A 17,222-nucleotide genomic window follows, 5' to 3' on the forward strand; every position below is an offset into this window, starting at 1 on the left:
CGTACAGGAAACCCAATCGCTAAATCAAGTCAGGTTCACTGAGGCGGTGTCTTTTTAAAGCTAGCTCGTCAAATGGAGTTAAGTCATAGTAATAGTGTTCACGGCCTGTGATGATTTCACATCCCTAGGGAGTCCATGCAGGCATCTGGCCAGCGAGGGAGAAAGCATCGCTTGTCCCATTCCGCTGTGTTCCAATCACGGAATGCCATAACGACACGACAGAATAGAAGTCAGCCAATCAGGTCACATCCAGGAAGTAGTCCCCGAAGAGGGAATATCTATTCTGATGTGTCTTTAAGAGGATTCGGGGATGTTTAAGGGGGAATTGTGCTTTTTACATCACTGCCTAATCCATTATTCAACGGAGAGTAGTGGTGAACTGAGAATGACTGTGTGTCTACGGTGTCCTGTCGGGGACATCCATCCCCTGCAGACAACAGCACTCTGAGTCACCCGCATCCCCGCACGGTCTCACGCGGCCACGCTTTGATCACGCAGCTGTAACTAGCAGCAGAAGGACTGCTCTAAAGTCTCTCTCTACTGTGTTTGCTCCGCGCATTTCGTTGCAACCAACGTGAGTACTAATATTTAGGGCCAGGAGTTTTTCCCGTGATCACATGACTGGACCAGGAAAAACCCTGGACACCTAGGCTATAGGCTATAACTATGACGTGGAGTTTTTCCTGCTTAGGTCCCGGCTCTGGTAATATCCTGCATTCAGATATTAACCGTCTTAATTATAATGTCTTATAATGTCTGTATTTAACTGGCAACTTTTGGGGTTTGTGTGTGTAAGGACAGGCAGCGGGCCACAGCGGTGACGAGCCCAACACAAAAGAGCCCTCACCGGGGCAATCTCTCTAAAGCAACCGATGACATCATCATTCAGAGACGTTGACATGGGGCATCTCTACGAGTCAGAGGTGAAGTGCCGATGAACATAGAGACGCGCAAACAGGGAGGGTGGGTGGGTGGGGAGGAGCACACAGGGGAAAGTGCAGAGTGGGCATCTTTTGGCACAGGGAGAGAGAAGGAGAGCGAGAGAGGGAAGAGGAGGGGAGAGAGACAAAAGGGTATAAGAGTGGGTGACTGCTCAGCCCAAACGGCGTTTATGTGACACGTCTGATGTGGGCAAGCCCCCACGATTCAGCCCTTTGTGGGGCCGCCACATTGAGCGGCGTGACAATGAAGTGCAAATCAGCAGTGGCACAGAGGGCCAACTAAGGATGGCCAATCTACTTATACACCCCCAGAGCTGACAGCTTGACATTTCTATTCACCACTCACAGTAAAGGAGAGAGCCGGGGGGGGCGGGAGGGGGGGGGGACGTTTTTCTCTCCCTCCTGCCCACACTGTTGTGGCCTCACAAGATGCCACTCATGACCGGTTGGGTTTTGTTAACATTTGTAATATAATGGAGGACGGTGGTAGACGCTGAGTTAAACGGGCCAGCAGGTTAGAGGGCGTTGGTGTTGACCTACCTGTTTGGACACTCTGGGTTCGTCCTCAATGTATTTCTGCTCGATGGGTATTAACGTCCTGAGACCGGCCTTCACCTGGTGTGGGGATAATAGACATTTAATCAACACACAGCCAATGGTGGGACATTATCACAATAACACAATATGGTCCTATATCTACTGGGATCGTTCACAAAACGGCATAGACAGATTTCTGAATTGACTGTGTTAAATGCATTACATATATGTTGTTGTGAGTCACGGCAGTACATATGCCCTGTGTCACGGGCTATAGCGAGAGCTCTCTCCATCACACACAGAACTAAGATGGCCGCCGGCAGGACACACACAGTGAGAATAAATGGGCGAACAAAGGCAGCTGAGTGGGAGTGTTCGATAATTCAACTGAAAATGAGGACGGGGGACAAGGGACGGCAGGGGAGGAAGGACAAACAGCATAAAGACGACAATTCTGGAGCGGGGAGGGAGTGTGTGTGTGTGTGTGTGTGGGGGGGGGGGGCATAGTAGGAAAAAAAGGGGAGAAGGAAAAAAGAAAGACTTACAGCATTAAAAATCACGTCTATTTCGAGAAAGATGACCCCTTTTGTTGGCCCTGTCAGCTCCTTGCTTTTCAAGGCGTAGGCTTTCCGTTCACCATTTTGAATCTGCGGGAGAGGGACATGACAGCCGTCTGTCTGGCAATACCCGGCTGAATACACTCCCTGGGCCACCTTTGAACCCCAGCTGCTGCATCTGACAGAGAGCCCAAAACAACTGTGGCAACTCTGACAAGTACCTGTTCATTACCACCACAGCACTGTCAGGGAGAAATTAACTATCCTGGGGAATCAGCCCAACATTACCACATTCACATTCTCTCTCTCTCTCTCTCTCTCTCTCTCTCTCTCTCTCTCAATGATAACACAGTCTCATCCACAGTTGCAAAAGAAACGTTGTGTTTTTCTCAACAGTATTTCCCCAAGGGGGAGTCGATAGAGATAGCAGATACATTTCATCAGGAGGACTCACGTTTAGTAAAGGGATGGCCACTTTCCCCAGGAAGTCTGCACTCCTGTCTCGGTCCTCGTCGTACACCGTCACCTCCAACACTGAGTGGATGTCCTTCACGTTGCTGCTCGCCACAGAACAACAATTAAACCACTACAATCAGACACCTGCCCACACCGCTCATAGCACGATGAAACTACAGTCCTCTATGACCTTTGTGCTTAACTAAAGAGGATGTGAGTTGTAGGAGGAAGGGTTATCACGGTTTGCGAAATGTCATCTTTGAAAAGTAGGCTAGCGAGGATGCTGATGGAAAGAGAGAGAGAGAGAGAGAGAGAGAGAGAGAGAGAGGGGCGCAGCATTGCGCAAAGGACGACTCAATGACCCAGCTTTCCACGGGAATTCGCTAATGTATTTCCCCATAAAGAAGATTTGCAATAAATAATATGGATTTGAAATCAACATGTGTACATAGTCATGTCTTAGAATCCAATTCAAACTAGCATGTCAATCAAAAAAAAGACATTGATAGGCAGAAAGATTGAAGCAGGGAACGAAACGTAGACGTCAGAGTTTCAATCTCCACGGTTTACTAGAATGAGCTATGTTTTGTATGAGACGTATCGATGTATGAATGTATGAATAATCAATAATACTGTCAAATAAATAGATTTGGGGAGGGAGGATGCGGGCGGGTGGAAGGAGACTGAGAAGTGGAATGGGTTGGGGTTATCTTTGGATGCAACTCTTTAATTGTTTTTGTACCTGTTACCCCCCCCCCCCCCCCCTAAAAAAAAGAAAAGAAAAGACAAAACAAAATATAAAGTTGATGTTTTTTTTCTTTCATCAAAATATATTTTGATGATATACAGAAGGCTAAGTGCATATACACGGTGCAATGTTTGGCTAGTTGAATGAAAACACATTGGAAATGGCAGTGTTTGATTGCATTATTCAAGCACGATGTTTTAGAAAATGTGCTTAATCCACACAACGACAAATCGAGATATCTGCAGAAATGTGAGAATTTGCCATTAAAAATGTGCATTGTCATGTGCATTCCACAATAACATTTACACTTGTAACACTTACATTTTTACAACATCCTATTGCAAATGTAAACACGTGGCTTAATTGGAAACAGAGATAACTGGGAGTGTGAACATGTTTTTAAAATGAGGCTGTTTTAAAAAAAATATTCTGTAAATGTAATAGCTATAATTGCTTTGTTACAATCATCGCTTGTATTAAAGTTATGATAACAATACAATTGAGGCATCTGGTTATCCGTCAATGTATTTAAAACGCATGGTAATACTTAAAATAACATAAGATTTATTTTCTTATTTTATTAGGTATAGGTGTAACACAATTGACACAACAGTACATTTAAGAACAAACAGAATTTGATTTGTGTGTGTGCAGCAAGTAGCGGCATGTGTCGGAGAGCAATAGAAACAGAGAATGAGAAATAGAGAGACCACCCAGTATGAGATCATGAGTGGGTACGTCTGTGGCAACATGGGGTGCAGAAGTGCACTCACAAGGTGAAGACCTTGTTCCATTCGGGGTTGAGGTTCTTGTAGACGGTGTGTGTCTGTAGCCGATCATTACTCAGCTCCACCACACAGAAGGGGTCACTCTTGCCTGCAAGGGGGAGACAGAACGAGAGAGAGAGAGATAGAGAGGAGTTGTATTAGCTTTATCTCTGTCTGGTTTACTCCTGTCTAATCCAGTGTCGGCTGGCCTACGGAGCCTATGGAGCCTACGGAGTAGCGCTTAGCTTTCTACTTGATAAAGAGGCGCAGGGAAACAGCCAGGAGCTGATCAGAGAATTACCAGCCACATAGCCCTCCTGCTCTTCCCCACCCTTCCTCCTCCTCACCCTCCTCACCGCATGACAGCTCCAGCCACCATTTATAACCCAGAGTAACAATGTGATACATTTATTTTATCCCATGCTACGCTAAATCACCGGCCCTGCTACAAGGATCCTAGCGCTCGGACACTGATAAGTACTACGGAAACTCTGCCCGGGGCAATGGAGAGAGAGAGAGAGAGAGAGAGAAGACATCTTGTCTGACAGGGATGAGACTGAGAAGAGGCAGGGAGGGGGGAGAGGAGCTAGGGAGTTTAGTAAGAGACGGACGAGACAGCGCAAGAGGAACACACTGATGTCATTTCACTAATCACAGAAAGATTGACGTTATCTACACATGATCTACGCAATGTGTTATCCCTTATAATACTGGCTCTGCTATTTCGGACAGACATTATATTGTATACTAAGCCAAATCATGTGATGGCAGCGTGTTTAAGAAAGACTATCAAAATAAAGAGAGTCGCACACTCCATATATAAACTCCCAGCAATTTCATGGGTATTTACCAACGTTTCGGCATCACTGTGCCTTCCTCGGGGTGACGTCATGAACACTTGAACCAGGTTATGTAGACAAAACCGTGCGATTAGTGCAACCAACGACAACAGTGAGGGGTGTGTCATAATGATAAGTCAATTCAAATGAATTTGTGAAGCTGTTCAAAAACAAAAGATGTAAACAAATAAATAGTTTATGGCATATTCAATATATTATGCTATTGTTATCATATAGAAACAAAATGGAATATTGTACCTCATATTAGCATCAACATACATTATTGTTTAATTCAAATCCACATCATTCTTTTGTATTTCATTTCATATTTGCTACATGTAATCTTTGCGTTCAACCTTAATGTATAATGAGCATCATCAACAGGGGGGAACACGTTAGGTGTACGCTAACAAGCTGTAGAACGAATATATACATTTATAAGGCTTGTTCATAAAACAACGATTTGTTCATAAGAAGGGCCAGAGATCAAAGTCCATATTCAGACCACTAGGGGTCTATGTTTTTAGAAAGGACATCCAGTAAGCCTTCTTTTGTCAAAGTAGGATCTCCATGTTACCTTCCTCTCCTTGGTAGAGCAGCACGCTCGACGCCTGTGTATTTGAGGGAGGACATGGGATGGTTAGCCTCGACAAAGTGAGCTGCTACTGGATAGTCCGTGTTCTTACACCTGATTGAGCTGCGGTGTTCAAAGAAGAAAGACAGGCTGACATCATCCCCCATTCAATGAGTAGCATGACGCCAAGACACCATGGAGATGATAGCCGTGCAGGAGATACGTCCTCAGCCGCATGAACAAAAGTCACATTTGGCCAAATATTTTGTCTTATGTAATTCTCCACTATCAAAGGAAAGAGTCCAGAAAGTTTTGGAGTTGAAAGAAAAACACACAATTTGAAAGCCATGAAATAGAGACATAATGGTTGGACACTTCTCCAGAGAGTAGCATACTGTACTAATCCCAGCCAATGTCCTATATATTCTGTGTTTGTGTATGGAAATACATGTTACTGTTTCTTTGTAAAGGACTGCCCCCCCCTGACAAACTCTTAATTCCAGCTTTGATCTATACTTTTACCAGAACTGTTGGGAACACTTTTGCTGTTTGTTCAAGAAGATCACTCTTAAAAGCTAGGTCAGGGAGAGAGAAACATATCCCATTCAAATTCCCCAAGAGTGTAACGTGAAATAAAATCACTTCCAAGAGTGTGCGGGTTGCTTTTAATAATTAAGTTAATAACAGAACAAAATGGGGTTGAAGGCGAGGCTGAATTTTGGGTTCACGCATCAATTCCCCGTTGAGGCGGCGCGTTGGGTACAGGCTCCATTGATTCCTGTGAGTTTCTTCGAATGTTGTGACAAGGGCAGAACATTTCGTAGGAGAGCTAAACAAATGTCACGGTGATCAATGCGGAGCCGTAGGTGTGGCCTCCCGCATCTATTTGTGGTACGTATTGATCTGGCGGTACGCTTCAAGTTGATATCGACACTCAACTTCTACCATGCAACATCATTATAAACTGAATAATTCCCTATCAGTTATTCGAGTGGGTTCACCTTTTTCACATGCTCTATACTTTGTTCAAGTAATGAATATTGTGAATTTCCATATGCAATTCAGAAAACACTGGGGAGTGTTTGAGTATAAAGTTCTGCTGTTTTATGTTTTTTGAGGATTCCTTTTCTAAATTCTGAACAATATATTACATCTTCCTAAATTTACTGCACCAACAACCAGTTGTTCATGCTATTTGTGTGGTCACTAGGATATACAAGATACTACTCTCGAATGAGCTGCAATTAACCGAAATCCAATCACTGAAAACGATTGAAATGTTTTGAAGAAGAGAAAATATATCCCCCTCTAACGGTGTTCTCCTTTAATAATATGCAGGCAATGTGGCTGCGAGCGGTTGTCGCTGGTGATGAACTTTCACCTTAATGGAGAGCACCAGAGGCGGCTGTCTCAGCCAATTACACGCTCAGGTTTTGAGGGCTACTTTGACGGTCCAGGTAAATGGCCAACCGGAGCTCCTCCCCGGGTTCATTTTCCATATCGGGGCTGGGTTCACGGCGAGAGCTTCAAACTAATTTCAGGCACCAGTTAGATAAGCGTGTTAAACTGAGCTAAGCAAAGCGGTGGAACTGAGGTGATGCCCTTGTCTTCCAGGAGGCAAGACTGAGTTCCTTTTTTTAGAGATGTTGAAAGAAACATGCTTTATGCTGCAGTGTTTGAGTCTCAACACATCCCTGTCATCACTACATCCCTATGACTACATCCCTATGACTACATCCCTATGACTACATCCCTATGACTACCGTTGCAAAGTGTTGATATGTGTCATCAACAATCTGTTACATAGTATTATTATTATTATTTTTGTTTAACCTTTATTTAACTAGGCAAGTCAGTTAAGAACAAATTCTTATTTTCAATGACGGCCTAGGAACAGTGGGTTAACTGCCTGTTCAGGGGCAGAACGACAGATTTGTACCTTATCAGGTCGGGGATTCGAACTTGGAACCTTTCGGTTACTAGTCCAACGCTCTAACCACTAGGCTACCCTGCCGCCCCTGCCGTAATATTGACGCCTCAGCTCAATGCACGTTTTTACTGTACACCAAATACCATTACAAAGATTGATCCTCCGAGAATGAACAAAGTTCCTCTTATACTGATGCAGTAAATTGATGTGCATATGCCTCCTTCACTGGGAAGATCATGTGTGTCTCTGAAAGGCTGGAACAGCACGGGCGGTTTTCACACGGGTCAGAGCACCTCACCAACTGGGATTGTTATTCTACTGGGCTGGAGTAGAGGTGCTCCATGTAAACACGACAATTAAAGTAGCGATGGGACAGACTTCCTGACAGAGAGAGAGAGAGAGAGAGAGAGAGAGAGAGAGAGAGAGAGAGAGAGAGAGAAAGAAGGGCCTTCTATGCCGTCAAAAGGAACATAACATTTGACATACCAATTAGGATCTGGTTAAAAAAACTTGAATCAGTTACAGAACCCATTGCCCTTTATGGTTGTAAGGTCTGGGGTCCACTCACCAACCAAGAATTCACAAAATAGAACGAACACCAAATTGAGAAATATGCTCTTGTGTACAACGTAAAACACCAAATAATGCATGCAGAGCAGAATTAGGCCGATAGCCACTAATTATCAAAATCCAGAATAGAGACGTTCAATTATACAACCACCTAAAATGAAGCGATTCCCAAACCTTCCACAACAAAGGTATCACCTACAGAGAGATGAACCTGGAGTAGAGTCCCCTAAGCAAGCTGGTCCTGGGGCTCTGTTCACAAACAAACAGCAATGCAATTAGACCCAACCAAATCAATCACAAAAAGATAATTACTTGACACATTGGAAAGAATTAACAAAAAAACTGAGCAAACTAGAATGCTATTTGGCCCTAAACAAAGAGTACACAGTGGCAGAATACCTGACCACTGTGACTGACCCAAATTTAAGAAAATCTTTGGCTATGTACAGACTCAGTGAGCAGACCTGCCTATCAAGAGCAGACAGGCTGTGGTGGAAACTGAGATGCACTTCCTAACTTCCTGACAAATCTTTGACCATATTAGAGACACATGTGAAGAACAAACACCATTGTAAATACAACCCATATTTACGTTTATTTATTTTCCCTTTTGTAGTTGAACTATTTGCACATCATTATTTGCACATCATTGTATATAGACATAATATGACATTTGAAATGACTTTTTTATTTTGGAACTTTTCTGAGTGTAATGCTAATTTTGTATTGCTTATATCACTTTTGTTTATGACCTATTTCACTTGCTTTGGCAATGTAAACATATGTTTCCCATGCCAATAAAGCCCCTCAAATTTTATAGAATTGAGAGAGTGGGTGTGAATTGGAGTGGAATGGAAAAAATCTGCCTCTCACTGTCTCAATTCAATTCATTTCAAGGGGCTTTATTGGCGGGGAAACGTGTAAACATTGCCAAAGAAGTGAGGTAAATAATATACAAAAGTGTCTCTCTCACTCATGCTCTCTCTGTCCCTCAAGGTCTCTCTCTCATGGTCTCTATCTCTCTCTCTCTCGCGTGGTCTGTCGCTCTCTCATGGTTTCTCTCTCTCTCATGGTCTCTCTCTCTCTCATGGTCTCTATCCCTCTCGCTCATGGTCTCTCTCTCAAGTTCTCTCTCTCTATCTCGCTCTCATGGTCTCTCTCTCGCGTGGTCTCTCGTACGGTCTCTCTCTCACACATGGTATCTCTCTCACTTATGGTCTCTCTCTCACTTATGGTCTCTCTCTCACTTATGGTCTCTCTCTCTCTGGTTCTCATGGTCTCTCTCTCTCATGGTCTCTCTCTCACTTATGGTCTCTCTCTCATTCTCATGGTCTCTCTCTCTCTCGTTCTCATGGACTCTCTCTCATGGTCTCTCTCTCTCTTTCCCTCTCCTTCCCTTGGGAACACCACACGCACACACAAAAACAAACACACACTGGAACAGCCGTGCAAGGTTAGCAGGTCAGCGTGGTGGACCTGACCATCTGAGGGGGTGGGGCTAGAGGATGGAGCAAACCATCTGAGAGATGGGGTGGTCGATCGGCTGAACAATCTGTGAGGGTGGGATTAGTGGAGGGTATGTACCATCTGGATAGGGGTGATACTGTGAAATTAAGGGTGGAGAGGACAACCTACCAGCAAGAGAGAGAGAGAGAGAGAGAGAGAGACTCAAAATGGTGATACTTGACAGTGCCTAGCTTTCCACAAATGCTCACACTGAGAACACCACCGGAGTACAATGCACGGAAAGAGGACACACAACCTCACTCAAAGGACATTTGAGGCATTGCACTTCTGTTGAAACTAAACGGTTTGATGGCTATCCTATGCACTTCCCTATCGTAGGCCATATTTGTCCATCATTACACAAGAAACACATTTCTAGCAGAAGTTCTGGGCTGAAAGTGGCTGAATACTTAACTGTAGAATAGCTACAGTAAAACCCAGACTGAGATATGAGTTCTGCATTGAGGTCAGCAGCACATAGCGGAGGGATTCCCATTTGTTTCTCTGGTAAAAAAACAAAAGGCAGAGCCATTAGCCCTTGTTACTGCCGCTTCGCTATCTCCAACAAGGAAATGGAGGAGCGTGGCTCTAGCTGCTAATGTGTGTGGGTCCTCGCCCCTGAATAAGGACAAGCTAACTCACTCCCACTTCCCTTCCACTAGATAACACACACTGTGAAACAGTAAAGTAGGCCTGTCCACTGTAGACCTCATTAAAAGTGTGAATTAAGGGAGAGACTAGGATGTCAGAGAAATATTTTGGAGACTTGGAGGTTTAAATGAAGCTTCTCCCCTATATGAATTAAATCCAGAAGAAATCAGATGTTCTGTAGTCTGGATACTGTCTCGATGGGTTCTTGTTGGCCATTGTCAATTACAACTACATTGATGGATTGATGTTTTATACACTTGGCATGGGAGGATACAATTTGGTAGAAACTAACAGACAAGCAGGTGTGTTTTTAAGTGACAGATTTACTAAAATGCTTCGCTCTTGATAGCCGAGAAGAAGGTCTTCACGTCAATTGAAGGAGTTTTAGTTGACTTACCTGTGACGTCTGCTGCCATCAGCCTCTCTGCTCTGATGACCTTCACCTGGACCATACCCACATCTTTCAGGTTGTGGAACGACCTCAGCACACTCTGCAGGATAGAGGTCAGAGGTCAGGGGTGAAGAGTACATTGAGTACATTAAGTGTAGCGTAACCATTTTTGAGTTCAGCAATTCACCACTGACATTCAAACGGTCACATCAAGGGGAGTCGAACTGGCAAGATGTCCTTTTATTGTCAAGCCAGTCAATGTTTTTCCCCTCTCTGCCTCTTTTTTTATTTTGACACACACGTGTCAGAATAATATCATTACCTTCTCTATTTTGTGTGAACAGAGCGAGAGAGAGAGAGAGAGAGAGAGAGAGAGAGAGAGAGAGACAGAGACAGAGACAGAGGGTGAGAGAAACAGCGAGAGCGAGATACAGAGCGAACGAAAGAGCGAGAGAAAGAGTGAGAAACACCATTTACTGATAATAGAGATATTGCAGAGCTCAGCCACTCCCACTGAGGCATGACTGGTACTCAGGCAGTGATGTGATAGTTACTGAGCACCATCACTTATTTACTGGCCATACTGGCACACACACACACACGCACACACACACACACACACACACACACACACACACACACACACACACACACACACACACACACACACACACACACACACACACACACACACACACACACACACACACACACACACACACACACACACACACACACACACACACACACACACACACACACACACACACCTCCACTCTCTCTGTGACCTTTTCCACACTCAATGAAAACACATATCTCCATGTTAGCACCAGCATCATTGTCACATCACACAGGTCAGACAAGCAGGCAGCACAGATAAAGAACAGAGCTGAGGAGGTCAATGTGTGTGTGTCACGGCATAAGCATTCACACAAACACACACAAACTGACACACACACACACACACACACACACACACACAAAGACATGCACTGAGGCCGTACTGAGAGACATGCTGGCGTGTCTTAAAAGCAGTGAAAATGCACTTCACTTCAATTTATTTCTCTCTCTGGCAATAACCCCTTACATACCCAGAGGAGTAATTATAATTTACATTTTGGAGTCAGGGCGAGGCTACAGACTTAATTTATTATAAACTCTATCAGCCTCTGCCTGTTTCCAGCGATATTATTGTTGAAAAGCCTTCGAAAAAAGATGAGAGGAGAGGAAGGAGAGGGAGAAAAAAAACCTTTCCACATAAGTTTAATACATGATTTCTCTGAAGATATGACAGCTTGTTATTTGTGATTATTGGGGATGGCCTAAAAGAGAGAGAGAAAAAAAAAAAAACATGGCTGATTTGTGAAGCCGGAACATTTCCATAGCAGAGGAATTTCTGATTTGCGTGGCTGCCTTTTCAGGCCCACTCAATAGACAGGCAGATAGATTGAAAAGCTCAGGAGATGAGGCCTCTTTATTTTTTTAATGAAAGGCTGTAGAATATATTTTCTCACCCTCCATCCTCCCAGCTACCAAGCTGACGAGGCTCTCTCTCTCTATATATCTGGGTTCAGCCTAGCCCCATTACTGAAGAGGATCCACCCCCCCCCCCCTCAACCTCTTACCCGCCAGCAGGGATTGGCTGGGGAGGTGGGGTAGAGGGGGGGTAGCATGTGGCGAGGGTGAGTAAGGGGGAGGAGGGGATGGTAATATGGCGGGGCCCCTGGCTTGACTGACAGCTTGTCACCGTGACGTCTTATTCCATCTCTGTTGTGGTGAAAATGAATGTCAGCGCGCCGGGCCTTATGACTCGCTGTCATCTCGGAGGAGCCTCACCTTTTATCAACGCTCCAAATAACATTTCATCCCCACCGTCTGCAGGACGGACAATCCGGTCAGGGGACATTAAATCGGATGACTGTGAAATGTCATAATAAAAATGGAATGCTAACAGCTTCCGCATCCTCCTCTCTCCCCTCTCTTTCTGCAGTTCTCTCTAACCCTTCCGCTCCTCCTAGTTGCCCCCTCGCTGCTATGTGTGTGTTGAGGGTGAGCTATGGGGGTGTAGGGGCTACAGGAGTGGAGTAGAGTGGAGTGGCACCACTTGAGGAGAGGTCAGTGTGTGTACCCCCAGGCCCATTAAGACCCATTAGTCCAGTTCCTCCTCCCCCATTAGTATGCATAAGTCCTGCCCGCTCCCTCTTCTTGCCTCACCTTAAAACAGCTGACATACCCAACACACTACAGAGCACCATCACTGGGCTTGGCAGAGGGGTGAATTAGAGGAAACCATGCTAACATCTGAACACTGGTGGATCAAGACTTAAGGCTAAAGAAAAGACATACACAGAATGGAATATATGCACAGATACACAACCAAGATACAGATACACTATCACCATACATATACACTATCAACATACATATACACTATAAATGTATATATACACTATCAAGATACATATACATTATAACCATACAGATACACTATCAAGATACATATACACTATCACCATACAGATACACTATCAAGATACAGATACACAATCAAGATACAGATACACTATCACCATACAGATACAATATCAAGATACCGATACACTATTACCATACAGATACACTATCACCATACAGATACACTATCACCATACAGATACACTACCAATATACAGATATACGATCACCATACATATACACTATCCCCATACAGATACACTATCACCATACAGATACACTACCAATATACAGATACACTATCACCATACATATACACTATCCCCATACAGATACACTATCACCATACAGATACACTATCACAATACAGATACACTTTCACCATACAGATACACTGTCACCATACAGATACACTATCAAGATACAGATACACAACCAAGATACAGATACACTATCACCATACATATACACTATCCCCATACAGATACACTATCACCATACAGATACACTATTACCATACAGATACACTTTCACCATACAGATACACTATCACCATACATATACACTATTACCATACAGATACACTGTCACCATACAGATACACTGTCACCATACATATACACTATCACCATACAGATACACTTTCACCATACAGATACACTGTCACCATACATATACACTATCACCATACAGATACACTTTCACCATACAGATACACTGTCACCATACAGATACACTATCACCATACAGATACACTTTCACCATACAGATACACTGTCACCATACAGATACACTATCACCATACAGATACACTATTACCATACAGATACACTTTCACCATACAGATACACTATCACCATACATATACACTATCACCATACAGATACACTTTCACCATACAGATACACTATCACCATACAGATACACTATCACCATACAGATACACAATCAAGATACAGATACACTATCACCATACAGATACACTATCACCATACAGATACACTATCACCATACAGATACACTATTACCATACAGATACACTATCACCATACAGATACACTATCACCATACAGATACACTATCACCATACAAATACACTATCACCATACATATACACTTTCACCATACAGATACACTTTCACCATACAGATACACTATCACCATACATATACACTATCACCATACAGATACACTTTCACCATACAGATACACTGTCACCATACAGATACACTATCACCATACAGATACACAATCAAGATACAGATACACTATCACCATACAGATACACTATCAAGATACAGATACACTATCACCATACAGATACACAATCAAGATACAGATACACTATCACCATACAGATACACTATCAAGATACAGATACACTATCACCATACAGATACACAATCAAGATACAGATACACTATCACCATACAGATACACTATCACCATACAGATACACTATCACCATACAGATACACTATCACCATACAGATACACGACCAAGATACAGATACACTATCACCATACAGATACACTATCAATATACAGATACACTATCAAGATAGAGATACACTATCAAGATACAGATACACTATCGCCATACAGATACACTATCAAGATACAGATACACTATCACCATAGAGATACACTATCACCATACAGATACACTATCACCATACAGATACACTATCACCATACAGATACAAGACCAAGATACAGATACACTATCACCATAGAGATACACTATCACCATAGAGATACACTATCACCATAGAGATACACTATCACCATACAGATACACTATCACCATACAGATACACTATCACCATACAGATACACTATCACCATACAGATACAAGACGAAGATACAGATACACTATCACCATACAGATACACGACCAAGATACAGATACACTATCAAGATACAGATACACTATCACTATACAGATAGACTACCAAGATACACATACAATATCACAGATACACTATCACAGATACATATACACTATCACCATACAGATACACTATCCCCATACAGATACACTATCACCATACAGATACACTATCAACATACAGATACACGACCAAGATACAGATACACTATCAAGATACAGATACACTATCACCATACAGATACACTATCACAGATACATATACACTATCACCATACAGATACACTACCAAGATACATATACACTATCACCACACAGATTCACTATCACCATACAGATACACTATCAAGATACATATACACTATCAAGATACAGATACACTATCAAGATACATATACACTATCAAGATACAGATACACTATCAAGATACAGATACACTATCACCATACAGATAGACTACCAAGATACACTATCACAGATACATATACACTATCACCATACATATACACTACCAAGATACATATACACTATCACCACACAGATTCACTATCACCATACAGATACACTATCACCATACAGATACACTATCAAGATACATATACACTATCAAGATACAGATACACTATCAAGATACATATACACTATCACCATACAGATACACTATCACCATACAGATACACTACCAAGATACATATACACTATCACCACACAGATTCACTATCACCATACAGATACACTATCACCATACAGATACACTATCAAGATACATATACACTATCAAGATACAGATACACTATCAAGATAGATATACACTATCAAGATACAGATACACTATCAAGATACATATACACTATCAAGATACATATACACTATCAAGATACATATACACTATTACCATACAGATACACTATCAACATACAGATACAATTAAATGAATGCAACCAACACATGCACTGCATACACAACGTCCTACAGTAAACCCTCCACGTTTCTCATCATGGTAGAATAACTCACAGCTAGAGAGACAGCAGTCTGTCAGTCCATTCGGCACAATAGACACAATAAGAGCCAAACCTACTACATGGGAGAAATACCACACCCAACATCTACAAGCCCACCCACCCATGTCCCTCCACTGTTCATCAAACAGACGAATGGTTATGAAAGCCTAGGCCCAGAGTATAATAGAAACATATAGGATGGGAAAATGGTCTTTGAGAAGCCCAACATCTCCAGAGCCCACTCTCAGGTGGGCATTGTCAGTTGTCTTCAATGGTGGCAGATTAGGGAAGGGGAAACGCCTGCAATACATGCTTACCTCGGAGAGCTAACGGGCTAACGTCCACATCCTGTTCCCACATGCTATTAAACCAGGGACTTAACGTGGATGGTGGGGGCGGAGAGTGGGGAGGTTCAATAGCCCGGCCCTGTGCCCCTCCCTCTTCTCCTCTCCTCCAGCAGCCAGATGAAAGCTGAAAGTCATCTGATATGTCAGCGCTGCGTTAATGATGTCGTGCCGGGCCGGTGGTGAGAAGCCAGGGACTAAGGAAGGATTTAATTGCGTTTGTTCCTCATCTATACGTTTTTAAGGAGCCAGCATATGTGCTTCAAAGCCCAGGTACTATGATGATGACAATGCATGGCACTTGTAACCCCCACCGACATCCCCCTTCCCTAAGTCGTTTATTGGTTAGTTGATGGAGGGTGAGGGTGCAGGTTAGCTGGTGTGTTAGGGAGGTTGCAGTGATTAGCACTAGTGGGTGCTTTGTACGGCCGTCTGCTAGACAGCTGATTCCATACTGATGATATCAGGGAAGACATTCGCCGCAGCAATGCTTCACACACACCTCCTTACGCACACATATATTCATGAACACATGCACATGCACACCCGAGACACACACAGACCCACACACACATGCACACGCACGCACGCGATCACACACACACACATTCAGACTAATCTGCTTTGGAGAGTATTGTACAGAATTAGTGGCGACACTTGCTGTTATCGCTCTGCCTTGATAAGGTACATCTTTATTAAATTCTCTCATTGAAAGGGCATCAGTCAGGAGAAAAGGAATACGCTAATGGTGGCAGTCCTCTTCAAACCAAACCATACCACACTGTCCCCCACCGACTCACCCCCCATCCCTCCATCCCTCCATCCTCCACTTGCTGCTAGTCGGGTGGCCAGTGGGGTCGTTGGTGGGAGACAGAGAGCATAGCCTGCACAGAAAGACCAAGAGCGAGCGAGAAAACGAAGGAGAGAGAAGATGGGGGGAAATGTCTCTCCTTTACAGAACAGAAAGTTGTGAAAGGTGAAATAGCTTTTTCTTTTCATTTTGCACGCCTACCCCTTCCAACGCAACCCTCACCCCTTACCTCTCGCTCCCTATTACACACCCA

General features: G+C 43.3%; 1 protein-coding gene across 4 annotated transcripts in view; it reads right to left on the reverse strand.

Moving 5' to 3' along the window:
- The window catches only part of LOC139389691 (multiple C2 and transmembrane domain-containing protein 1-like), a 227,384-nt gene that overhangs the window by 63,304 nt on the left and 146,858 nt on the right, over positions 1 to 17,222 (reverse strand). For all 4 annotated transcript variants that reach the window (XM_071136580.1, XM_071136582.1, XM_071136581.1 and 1 more), the window contains 5 exons: positions 10,474 to 10,567; positions 4,013 to 4,115; positions 2,490 to 2,592; positions 2,024 to 2,125; positions 1,482 to 1,556 (listed from right to left, as the gene is read on the reverse strand). In XM_071136580.1, coding sequence (XP_070992681.1) covers positions 1,482 to 1,556; positions 2,024 to 2,125; positions 2,490 to 2,592; positions 4,013 to 4,115; positions 10,474 to 10,567 — 477 coding nt within the window. The remainder of the gene's footprint in view (positions 1 to 1,481; positions 1,557 to 2,023; positions 2,126 to 2,489; positions 2,593 to 4,012; positions 4,116 to 10,473; positions 10,568 to 17,222) is intronic.

This window comes from Oncorhynchus clarkii, chromosome 30 (assembly GCF_045791955.1).
Source record: "Oncorhynchus clarkii lewisi isolate Uvic-CL-2024 chromosome 30, UVic_Ocla_1.0, whole genome shotgun sequence".
Classification (NCBI taxonomy): Eukaryota; Metazoa; Chordata; class Actinopteri; order Salmoniformes; family Salmonidae; genus Oncorhynchus; species Oncorhynchus clarkii.